The sequence below is a fragment of the Scyliorhinus torazame genome, chromosome 17 (genome assembly GCF_047496885.1).
Source record: "Scyliorhinus torazame isolate Kashiwa2021f chromosome 17, sScyTor2.1, whole genome shotgun sequence".
In the NCBI taxonomy this organism is placed as follows: Eukaryota; Metazoa; Chordata; class Chondrichthyes; order Carcharhiniformes; family Scyliorhinidae; genus Scyliorhinus; species Scyliorhinus torazame.
Window position 1 is genome coordinate 5808367 of NC_092723.1, and position 12705 is coordinate 5821071.

Here is a 12705-nt window from a genome sequence, read left to right on the forward strand (position 1 = left end):
CAGACAGTGACCCAGCGGGGAATCGAACCTGGGACCCTGGAGCTGTGAAGCAATTGTGCTATCCACAATGCTACCATGCTGAGAGGAAGGCTACGGGGAGATTTGCCTCAAACGCTGAGCAGCCTCCTGTTGCCCAGCCTGGGTTATGAAGTTCAGGTGGACATTGTGTAGCTCTTTCAATTTGGTCTGTGTAGCCCCTGGTGGTCCATTAGTGGCTCTTCAAATAAATGATGTGAGTATTTCCCCCATACTGCCAGGTATTTTCAGCAATTTTATGTCTTTGTCTAATTTGAAATTTTTAGAGATAGCAATGAGTATATCTCAAGATATATCTTATTGAAAAAAGGATACTGGATGAAAACGTAATCCCTCACATTGGCATCTGTCATTTTGCAAGCAATAGTTTTCATTTCCTTTATCACTGTTGCTCGACTTGGAATTGGTGACTTCTTTCTCAGGATTAGATCAGAAGGAGTTCCCTTGTGGCAGGCTTCAGAACACCACCCCCAGTCCAAATACAAGCTCAGGGTTACCATGAAGGACAATGTCCTATCTGGAACCAAAGCTGTTATTCAAGACAAGGATCACAATACAATTGTGAAAGCAAATACTAAAGTGTGCTTATCTTTCATTAGAAATATCAAAGGCAAGTCTGGTTATTTTTCCAAAGATACACAGCTCTCAACACCCAGAGTAATTGATAAGTAGCGATAAGCTCAGTATATTAATGCGAAGCGGGACACCAGCATTATACGAGCTGCAAAATGGCAAAGCTTCTACTTGGGATCGGTAAGTTTGCTTTATCACGCTGATATATTTCATGCTTTAGAATTTTTACAAAATATTCAAGAATTAAACTGGGAAAAGAACCAGGTGAAGACTCCTTTCTGGAATTCATTGTAATTAAATCAATTCTCGTTGAAGGTTTGGTCCTTTTTGGAAAATAAACCCTCGGAAATTAACATGTTCATTTTGTCACCGTTTAATCTGGAGAGATTTATGCTGATTCAGGTCAGCCCTAGCCTGGTGGATTCCATTCATGTCCTGCATGTAACCTGCGAGGAATTGCTCAAGAAATGTCATCATGTATTTTTCACTTCTGATTGGGAGCGCAATTTTTCTGAAATGCAGATTATTTTACACATTCCTCAGGATAAACTTGCTGTTTCTGACTCTGCCCACAGAAGTAGTGCAACACAGGAGATAAGTGTGGTTTCTACACACAGTAAAAGATTTTAAAGTTTTAAATGCGTTACGTAAATGGAAGTCCTGATTGCTCTGATATCTGTTGATATCTTTACCCCAGTGATTAAATACATTTGTGTGAGCAGATAGTTCGACCCAATGAGGTTAGCCCCGTGGGACAATTGCTCTTTCACTTCTCCAAACATTTACTTTCTTATGCTATATTTTCCAACCATTTCTCACCTTGACAGTCATTGGAAAGCTGTGCGTGGCAATAATGGACTGGATTTTCCGGTTCCTCGGAGGTTTCCCGGTCCCGCGCCGTTCGCTGGCGGTGGGATTCTATACTCCCGCCGCTTGTCAATAGGATTTCCCATTGTAGCCACCCCACCCCGCCGGGAAACATCCATGCGGGGGTGCGCTGCTGCCGGGAGACGTGAATCTCAATGGCCAGAATTCCGGCCAATTTAATGTCCAGACTGCAGAATTTTGTCTGATTTGCACAATAACATTATTTCATAAAAATACTTTATAAATCAATTGTCCTCCAATGAATTCCAGCGATGGAATGTCGTAACAGGCTTGTATGGAGATGTAAAAATACAGAGGCCAGGATTTTATGGCCCTCTTGTGGCTGAGTTACCAGCAGCAGATTCCGCAGCCCAATCAAAGGTCCATTGACCTTCGGTGGGTCGGATGATATCAGAAGCGAGGAGAGACAGAAAATTGCACCCAGTGTGTTATACCTGCGTGAAAATAATGGGCAGGCACATTTGCAGCAAATGTGTAAGCCGTGGTGCACTAGTGTCCCATGCAGTCAGATAACCACACTGCAATGCAGGTGTATTTAAACAAAGGTCAATATGTCAGTGGTACATTAATGCACTGAGCCGCTCCCCATGACACCTCCAGGAGGAAATTCAAACGTGGATCATTGCTTCGCTGAGCTAAGTTGCACAAAATCAGAATATAAATCTTCACAATTTGAGCTGAAATGCTGCTGTGAACTTCTGAACCTTCAGACCTCATTGGCTCCTAATTCTAACTTATCTTGTATCCTTTATTCCAGCAGTGGTCTTGTTGGCATGCCTGGAACTGGGTAAGTCTTTGTGTAATTTAAGGCTTTTAAAAATTTAGTGTGATGAGTCTGAAAACACTCTCCCCGATTTCCATTTTATCCCTCGGACAGGCTCTGCCTACAGACTGGTCTGCTACTTTGCAGACTGGGCTCAGCATAGGCCAGGAGCAGCAAAGTACACCCCTGATGACATCGACCCTTGCCTGTGCACCCACCTGATCTATGCTTTTGCTCTCACGAAGAACAATGAAGTTACCATCTTTCAGCCGAACGATGTGACTCTCTACAAATCATTTAATGCTCTTAAAGCCAGGTAATGCACATTTTTTTTCTTTATTCGATCATGGGATGTGGGTTGCTGGCCAGGCCAGCATTTATTGCACATCCCCTTTAAGAGTCAACCACATGGCTGTAGGTCACAAAAAGGCCAGACCGGGTAAGGACGGCAGATTTCCGTCCCTAAAGGACATTAGTGAACCAGATGGGGTTTTACAACAATCGACAATGGTTTCATGATCGTCATTAGACTTTTAATTTCAGATTTTTATTGAATTCAAATACCACCATCTGCTGTGGTGGGATTCGATCCCGGGTCCCCAGAGCATCTCCCTGGGTCTCCGGATTACTAGTCCAGTCACAATTCCACAACGTCACTGCCTCCCTCCTGGTAATTAGCTCCTGGATTTTACTCAACTGGACATTATTTAGCCTTCTAGAAAAGATGTCTTGCTCTACATTTTAATTCCCATATTTTACTTCTTCCTTGTTTCTTCAGTTCCTGTTTTCATTTCCGTTGTAAGAGGACCATATAGGTAATAATAATTATAATAATAGGGTAGACAGGAAAATCTTGTTTTCCCGAAGTGAGGGACAATTACCAGGGGACATCGATTTGAGGTGATTGGTAGAAGGAGCAGAGGAGACAAGAAAAATAATTTTTCACCCCGAAGGTGGTGACCATCTATAATTCGCTGCCTAAATGGCTGGTTGAGGTATTTAGAAGGTCTGTAATGTTGAAGCCTGCAGGCTGTGGTCCAAGTTCTGGAAAGTGGGATCAAAGTGAGAAGTTGGTTTATTTTCTCCCTGAGACTGAAAGGTAACTTTCTACACCCTGACCGTTCTATGGTTCTCTGGTTCCATACAACCAGCAGGCTGTGTGACCCTAGGCAATCTTGTTGCCAGGGGACTAAGTCTATATTGTGTGAGGGAAAACCTATTCACTGACCTTTGTGTATGTGAGGCAGAAACAAACCTTCATTTAAGAACCAGTGACTAGGAAACTGCTGTGTAAGCTATTTCAAACTTGCGCTTAAGGGTGGCACGGTAGCACAGTGGTTAGCACTGTTGTTTCACAACTCCAGGGTCCCAGGTTCGATTCCCACTTGGGTCACTGCCTGTGCGGAGTCTGCACGCTCTCCCCGTGTCTGTGTGGGTTTCCTCCGGGTGCTCCAGTTTCCTCCCACAGTCCCGAAAGACGTGCCAGTTTGGTGAATTGGACTTTCTGAATTCTCCCTCAGTGTGCCCGAACAGGCGCTACAATATGGCAACTAGGGGCTTTTCACAGTAACTTCATTGCAGTGTTAATGTAAGCTGACTTGTGACACTAATAAAGATTTTTGTTTAAATTGGTGCACTGTCACATCACCATAGGTTCTGGTTAGAATATACCTGTGTATTCTTGACAACTGAACCGAGGCTGAATCTTATTTAGATGCAGCATCGAAGAGAGTGTTCTGAAAAGATTAGGACTGCAATATTTTGGAGTAATTTCAGTAATTCTTCCAACAGTAGTGAGTGTGCTTTATTCCCTCAACAAATCTTTCTAATTCAAATATTTGTTTTATTCACAACAGGAATGGAAACCTTAAAACACTTCTCTCTGTCGGAGGCTGGAGTTTTGGAAGTCTAAAGTAAGATTGAACGATTATTGGTTTTGGGGTTATTGATTTAGTCATTAGCACTGCTGCCTCACAGCGCCAGCGGCCCGGGTTCAATTCTGGCCACGGGTGACTGTCTGTGCGGAGTCTGCACGTTCTCCCCATATCAGCGTGGGATTCCTCCGGGTGCTCCGGTTTCCACCCACAGTCCAAAGATGTGCGGGTTAGGTGGGTTGGTCATGATTAATGCGTGGGGTTATGGGTATGGGACGGGGGAGTGGACCTAGGTGGAGGACTCTTTTGGACGGTGGGGGAAGGCTCAATGGGCCGAATGGCTTCCTACTGCACTTCAGGGGTTCTACGGACTATAGATTATCTGGACTACTCTATTCTGTGGAAGCATTTCTTTTCCAAATTCTTCAGAAAATAAGATAAGAATGGTTAACTAACAAATATTGTTTTGCTTCCAAACATATGTTGGCGAGGGTCCCCAGTGTATGTAGGGGGCTCAAGAACAACCAAGTAAGATTAGTTTCACAATTGTTTCACAGCCAGTTTTTACATGAATAATGATTTTTCGTTAATTTCCTCTGTAGATTCAGCGCTATGGTTGCCACAGCTGCAAACCGGCAAACGTTCATAAAATCAGCAATTACTTTCCTGCGCAAGCATGGGTTCGACGGCTTGGACTTAGACTGGGAGTATCCTGGGTCAAGGGGAAGCCCCCCACAAGACAAGCATCTCTTCACAGTTTTAGCACAGGTAGGAGTCTAACTGGCACATTACTCAGTTCAAAAATGGCCAAAAACTAAACTCTACCTGCAGATTGATTTGCTTATCATTTGTAGAAAAATGTTACGTCTCATGAATAAGTAAATGAAACGATTCTGTTCGTGTCACTCACATGTCCTTGTGTGGATGTGGAAGGCAGAATTGGAGATAACACTTTTGGGGGTCTTGGAAAAACCTGCCCGGCCATGGCAGCACGGTAGCATTGTGGATAGCACAATTGCCTCACAGCTCCAGGGTCCCAGGTTCGATTCCGGCTTGGGTCACTGTCTGTGCGGAGTCTGCACATCCTCCCCGTGTGTGCGTGGGTTTCCTCCGGGTGCTCCGGTTTCCTCCCACAGTCCAAAGATGTGCAGGTTAAGTGGATTGGCCGTGATAAATTGCCCTTAGTGTCCAAAATTGCCCTTAGTGTTGTGTGGGGTTACTGGGTTATGGGGATAGGGTGGAGGTGTTGACCTTGGGTAGGGTGCTCTTTCCAAGAGCCAGCGCAGGCTTGATGGGCCGAATGGCCTCCTTCTGCACTGTAAATTCTCTGATAAATTCTATGAAATGAACCTTAACGTTAAAATGTTACAATGGGCTGAATTATCCGCTTCCCACGACCGGCAGCGGGAATTCTGATCGGGCGGAGAATAGCATGTGATGGAAAAATCACATTTGCGGCCGGTGCCAATGTTGATGTGAAGCTCTGGTTCCTGCTCGTGGCATTAGTGAAGCTTGTAACCTCTGCTGATGTCAAGCGGGTGCAAATTGGGGCAAGTATTTACAAGCGGGGCCATGGTTGTTGAGGGGGAGCAAGAGGCTAAAAGGACTCTAAAAATCATGTCCGGCTTGCTGGAGGGTAGATGCATGGACCGGGGGAGTAGCGGGGAGCGGCTTGCTGCCAAGTCCATGGACTCGGATTGTGCCCCTCGGGATCGGGTATCCTTGCAGGATCAGAATGGCCTGGCTCAGAACGCCATTGCTGCAGTACGGAAAGGAATCCCTCTGGGGCTACAGACAGATTCCTGGCTGCTCACATTGCTGATTGCTCAGTGTGTCCTGTAAATGTGAGTCCACCTAGGTCACCTCTCTGGAAACCCTCAAACCCCAGCTGGATCAGCAAGGGGGTTGGTGTGGCCAAGCTCAATCAGTGGCCCACCAGATGTTGGCGCTCCTCAGAAGCACAGCCCCACTGCAGAGCAAGCAGGGCATTGGTAGAACTCACCACAACCAAAGGACACCTGCAACATGGCCTTTGCGCCCCTCACCAGTGACCCCCCCCACTCCTCAGGATCACCAGCTGTCTCCTCCTGGTGTTCAGGCAGGCGGGCTTGAGGCTATGCCCCACCCTGGGGAAGAGGGTGTCCCTCCTCGCCTCATTGACATCGAGCAGTGGGTCCAGTTCAGGCTCCCGAAATCGGAGTACAGAATTTCTCTGAGCCACACTCATGGCTGCAATGAGTGTGTGGTTAGCGCTTCTAAGCAGCACCGACTTGTCAGACTCTTTAACACATATTCCGGCCCCAGCGGTTACACCACCTGTGGGGAAGGGAATTGCTTCCAATTCAAGCCGGAAGAGTGTTGGCCCATTGGAATGTTCTGAATCGAATATCAAATGGTGCCCCCAACAGGAAGGTGATTTCCACGCTATTCAGTTCCAGCAGGAGTTTCCCAACTGAAGGATCCGGTATATTGTTGTGGATTAGAAACATGGGAAGAATATCCTTCGAGACAATCCACAATTCATTGAGATTCTGATATTAGCCCATTGAAATCATTGTAATTAAGGTTCTTTCTATCTTTTGATTAGTTTCCTAACAAGTTATATTTTAGAGGGCAGGTATATTTACCCCCAATTTCCTCCATCTCCACTGTTGAAGGCTCACGCTGGAGTAATCTGCTCTCCCTGCCGCTTGATTGAATGGTTGGCTTTAATGTATCTGCTGAAACAGTGCATGTTGCCTTATTATAGAGTCATTATGGAACATGTCTAACTGCATCATCCTCATCTGATGTCCCCATATCGAAGTTTAACAGCAATCATCACTGGATATTGGTCAGGAGCAGGAACTCTAGTCGATCCTATCTCCTCTGTTCTATAGTCCATTGTGATAAAAGAATATTTGATTGAACTGCTGTTGATCTGCTTAAGCCCGGCTAAAGCTCCAAAACTCCATGACCCTTGCGTTCTGTATGTCACTGTGCGACGTTTGGCCATTTTCAGAACAAAGAACCTCATTCTTCACTGGTCAGAGTTTGAAGCTTCCGTGTTGAGCAAGTCTGTTAATTTGACAAACAACAATTTATTTTGATTTTTAGGAGCTGATGGCAGCCTTTGAAGCTGAAGGAAAAAGTATTGGCAAACCAAGACTGTTACTTTCAGCTGCGTTAGCTGCTGGAGTATCCATAATTGAAACCGCCTATGAGGTTCCTGAGCTGGGAAAGTGAGTATTGCTCTCTATCTTATAGCAGCAACATAGCGAAGATCAGCTCACTCAAAATCAACCATCTTTAATTGGCTCACTACCTATAATCGCCATATACTTGGCTTTACTTTGCTTTAATTTCTAAGTCTTGTGAATGTGTTTGTTTCCTCCAGCAGCGTCTAAGCTAAATAATGTACATTGTATAATCATATGGAAATCTTCTATTATTTGAAAATCTGCAAATGTCTCATCTCAGCCATTTGCCCAGTGAGAATAGGTTCCTTCAGCTCATGCTGTCTTCGTGCTGAAGATCTGGAATTTTACCAACATCATCTCAATGGCCGGGGTGGGGAATAAATGGTGGGCTGGACAACCACAATTACATCGCAAGAAAATCTGTCTGACTTCTCTTCTTTAAGGCATTTCTATTCTATTTATATCCCGTTTGTGATAGAACAGCTAAACCTTCTACCTTTCCTGGATTGGCTTCACAATTGATCTGTGAAATATCATCATTATTCTCCCTGACTTACATCGCAATGCCTCTAGATGTATTCTGCTAATAGAATTGCTTTATTATTCCCATTGACCAAATATTTTGCGATTGTGGTCAGTGCTTATCCACAATTTTATTTTCTCTTTAATCCTTCCCAGCAGAAACTATTTCTTGTTTTACACGCTTTCTGTCAGATACTCAGAAGTGTATTTGGCTCATTAAAACTAAAATTGATCAAACGTCTTTCAGCCCCCATATAAAATTCTATATTTTGCTTGAAGGTCGCGGGATGAAGGTTGTCCGCAAGTTCCCTGATCTTCAGCAGAAGATTGATAGAGAATGTAAAGTGTCACATTCGCTGATCCACCACTAAAGCTGTTGTGGACAATTGGGAAGTCACATCAAGTCCACGGTTGAGCAGAGACATTGCTGCTTGATGGTAGCTCGTTCCAGTATGTTCATTGCTCAGGTTAAAATTTGGACATGTATTTGGTGTATTCAGAAAATATTCCTGGAGGATTCAAGAAAATTTGCATTCTCTTTTCCTTCCTTTGCGAACTCTGTACTTCTGTCACAAAGCGGCATGATTGTCCATATTATCAGTGATATCCTTGTCAAATTATTTCATAATTTCATTGCTGAATAATCCAGATGCTGGGCTATGGCACAGAGTGTGGGATTGTAACATTGCTGCAAACAGTAAGAGGATGCGGGGTAGACCGTTTAGGACAGCGATGAGGAGACATTTCTTCACCCAGAGAGTGGTCGGCCTGTGGAATTCGTCACCACAGGAAGTAGTTGAGTCGAAAACATTGTATGGTTTCAAGAATCAGTTAGATATAGTACTTAGGGTGAAAGGGATCAAAGGATAGGGGGGAAAGCGGGATTAGGCTATTGAGTTGGGTGATCAGCCACGATCATAATGAATGGCGGAGCAGGCTCAAAGGGCCGAATGGCCTCATCCTTTCCAATTTTTTCTGTGTTTCTTCCCTAAGAGATAAGATAAAGGAATAAAGAGGGAAATATAAATTGTGGTAGAGATATTAGAGGATGAGAAGACTGAAAATGAAACCAAAATGCATATATATCATTTGTAAGAAAACATTGCCACTTCCTTCTTACAGAACTCTGGACTTTTTGAATCTGATGACGTACGATTTCAATGGTCCATGGAGTAAATTTGCTGCGGAAAATAGTCCTCTTTATGCTCTCCCTAATGCCCAAGGCAACAGTCGGTACTCTAGTATGGTTCGTATTCATGGATATGATGTATTTCAATTATAAAACAGCTCTTACTTCAACTTTACAGCTGAGTGAAATGCTTTGGACTGAATCTTAACGTTGCCAATCTCTGCACAGGCCGGCACCATAAAATACTATCAGCAACAGGGGGCTCCTGCAGAGAAACTGAACGCTGGTTTCGCTGGCTATGGTCACTCATTCAAACTGACCACACCCAACTCTGCTCTCGGCGCCCCAGTCGACGGTGGTGGACCAGCTGGGCATTACACACAAGAAGTTGGTTTCCTGGGTTACTTTGAGGTACTTATGCTGCTGCAAGTAGGCCTAATATCCAAGTTCATCGAAAATCTTCTATTTTGCCATGAGGATATATAAATTGTCATTCATTATATCTTAATTTCCTCAAGATGTATAAAAGGAGAACAGACAATGGAATACAATTTGGGTTTTCTTTTTGACAGAAGCAAACTATCGGGATTAAATTTCAGCAGGAGAGGGTGTCTTTGGGTGACACTGTAAAATGAGGCAGGTCAACTCACACACCTATTACACACCTGCCTGCTAAACCTGAGAGAGTTGTGTGACAGGTGCCCCCTTTTACACGAGCACCCAAAGCCTAATCATTCATAAGATTCGAAGCCGGGTGTATCGTGCATTACTGTCAGGAAGGTTCTGGAGAGCGAAGTGAACCTGACAGGAACTAATGAGTTTAAGTAGATCTTAACTGCGCTCAAATTACTGAAAACAATTGTCAACTTTGGTGGAAAGGTTGCATCCTAATGTCTCATTCTTTTGACAGATCTGTCTCTTCTTAAAAGGCGCCACTGAGAAATGGGATGCTTCCCAGATGGTTCCTTATGCCTACAAGGGTAATATCTGGGTTGGATACGACAATCCTCAAAGCTTCGAAGACAAGGTCTGCTGTACAAACTGTTGTTTCCTATTGGAGTCTTGCAGTACTTTACGGTCACGTTTGAAGAGAAGCCCTCAAGCTAACAGTTGTGATTTTCCTTCTTTCCGATATTGGATTCTAGATCAAATGGTTGAAGCAAAGCCAAATTGGAGGAGCAATGATGTGGTCCCTCTCTCTGGATGATTTCAGTGGTACTTTCTGCCACCAGGGACGCTCTCCTCTCGTCAGTAAACTACACAATCTTCTTGGAGTTAATAAAGGTAATTCCTTGTCATGACTGACTCCTACGTGTTGCTGCTCAATAGAAAGTCAGTATAAAAAGCAATTCGCTTTGCTACAATATGGCTGAAAAAACATCCTTTTAGTTTGCTTTGTTCCTGCTTACCCAACTTGAAGGATGTTAATGTGGTTTGTCAGCGCGAACATCCCAAAACAAATATGGCTGGACAATACAGAGGTAAACATTAATAAGCCCGTAACTTTCATTCCGTTCTCGAGTGCATTGTTCTTGCGGGGGTGGGGGGGGGGGGGGTGGTGGGGGGGGGAAGGATATTCCCCAGGTGCACTAGGGAACCCCCTCCCCTCACCAACTGCTCACAGGCAGAAGTCAAGCAATACTGGTTTCTGGGCCTGTAACCCAACCCCAACCTTTGACCTCACACCTGTTTCAGGTGGAATTGAAATTCACCACGATTATATTTTTAATGTGTCAGTTCACATCAGTTTTTAACCAAACTGTCAATGAATGAAACTTGCTTCCTTCCAGAATGTAAAGCTTCGGGCGACACCACTGCTGCTCCTCCTGTGGTGAAGACCACTCCCGGTAACACCAAATTTTGTTCTGGCAAATCTGATGGTATGTACCCTGACCCAAAGAATAAGAACATCTACTATCAATGTGTTGATGGACGGACCTACGAGGAACATTGTGGAACTGGATTGGTCTTTGACCCGTCCTGCGAATGCTGCAACTGGTCCTGAAATGAAGAGGTACATGAACTCCACTGATATATCTGATAGTGTTGTTTGGATTGATGCGGGTCTGGGTTCACTTCTAAATTCAGAGGCTGTCAATCATCGTTGGGATATCAGACTTGGTGGAGAAAAAAAGAGCAAGGTCTGAGTAGTTGGCCTTCGACCTTCCTGAGAGCCCTGGGTCGAGTACAGAAGGAGGCAGTTGGGCCTGTGTGTGGGTTTGCTGCACACTGACCCTTCCTCACCCTTCCCGCTTCTTCCTGCAGGGTTCTTTCCCCGTCAGCTGCCTCCAATTCCCTTTTGAAATCCACAGTTTAATTTCCCTCCACCGACTTTACAGGCAGCACATTCCAGATTGTGACCACGGACAGCATCAAGAAATCTTTCCTCATGTTGCCCTCGTATTTTTCTCAAACATGTTCAATCTGTGCCGTTTGACTCCTGACTGTCCAGCAAGAAAGATCGCGTGTATAGCGCCTTTCATGATCTTCACATGTCCCAAAGTGCTGAACATTCAAGGAAGTCTGGTCACTGCTGTAATGTCGAAAACAATTCAGCCAATCAGATGTTTTATAATGCCCGATAATCTACCTATTGCTTCAGTGATTTTGATGAAGGAGTATATATTGACCAAGGCACTGGGGAGCAAAATAGCGCCATGAGATCTTTCACACCCACCTGAGAGAACAAGCAAGGCCTCAGTTTTGTTTTCTATCTGAAAGGTGTAGTCCTACAGTGCAGGACTCTCTCAGCACAGCACGAGAATGTCACTTTCCACTTTGTACTCAAGTCTCTGGAGTGCGACTGTGACCCCACAACCTTCTGACATGAGGGTCAAAGTGCTGCTAACTTAGCGAAACAGATAGGGCAGAATTGTCCAGCCCCGCCCACCATGGGAACCGTCGCGTTTGGGACAGAAAGTTTGACGGACCAGGAAAAGCTCCGTTGATGTTGAGTGGGAATATTGTAGATTTTATTCTCATGCCAGTGGCTTAACTTTAATGTTTTGACGTTGGGCTCTAACAAACTCTTGATTTGTTTCCAGCCTGTCGCTGATTTACAGCAATGGAGCTCTAACTGACCTTCAGTTTAATCAATGAAGTTGTCGCCATTTGTTGGAGCCGAAGTACAACAACCATCAAGATGCTTCCTCGAAGAATGTAGTCTTCAGTAAAGATGATGATTGAAATAAAATCATTTACAGAACAGATTACCTTGTGTTTTCTTTAAAAATATATAATACGCGTATTTCTGTTAAACTTGGTACTGCAAACAGCTCTTGTTAGGAAAACAAAGGTAGTTTTAAGGGATTTTGATTGGTATTCGTAAACATTAGAAATAAGATATGGTCTTCAGTGGGTTTAGCTGATTGTTTCTGTGTCTGGAATGGTAAAATATATTGACTGAAAGAGCGAGATGCTCCAGCCACACTGCGCTGGGAAAGCAGCTCACCGCTGCACAGCATGGCTACTGAAAGCCAGGAGACCCTGCTCCTGGGATCTATCCGGCTCGCAACGCCTTGTGAGATTCCACTCGCGAGGCAGTAAGCCTCACTCGAATGTGCAGATTCCCGAGGTACCTGAGGCTTTGGGATTCCATCCCTTCACCTCAGGGACCTCAGACGAGGGGTGTTTGGTCCTGGTCCCCCAAATGGGGACCAGAGGGAGCAGCACTTCTGTGGGACCAGTTTCATGCCTTTGGACAGGTGGTTCCCTAGCACTGCCAGCCTGGTACCCTGGCAG

The 12705-nt window shown here is 44.6% G+C and overlaps 1 protein-coding gene across 1 annotated transcript; it reads left to right on the forward strand.

Moving 5' to 3' along the window:
• The first annotated feature begins 714 nt into the window (after window positions 1–714).
• LOC140393667 (acidic mammalian chitinase-like) lies at window positions 715–12173 on the forward strand. Its single transcript, XM_072479953.1, has 12 exons — window positions 715–789; window positions 2255–2284; window positions 2375–2576; window positions 4117–4173; window positions 4737–4902; window positions 7231–7355; window positions 8958–9081; window positions 9193–9375; window positions 9875–9991; window positions 10110–10248; window positions 10755–10978; window positions 12009–12173. The coding sequence occupies exons 1-11, from the start codon at window positions 765–767 to the stop codon at window positions 10967–10969; spliced, it is 1383 nt and encodes a 460-aa protein (XP_072336054.1). The 5' UTR covers window positions 715–764; the 3' UTR covers window positions 10970–10978; window positions 12009–12173.
• Window positions 12174–12705: the final 532 nt, after the last annotated feature.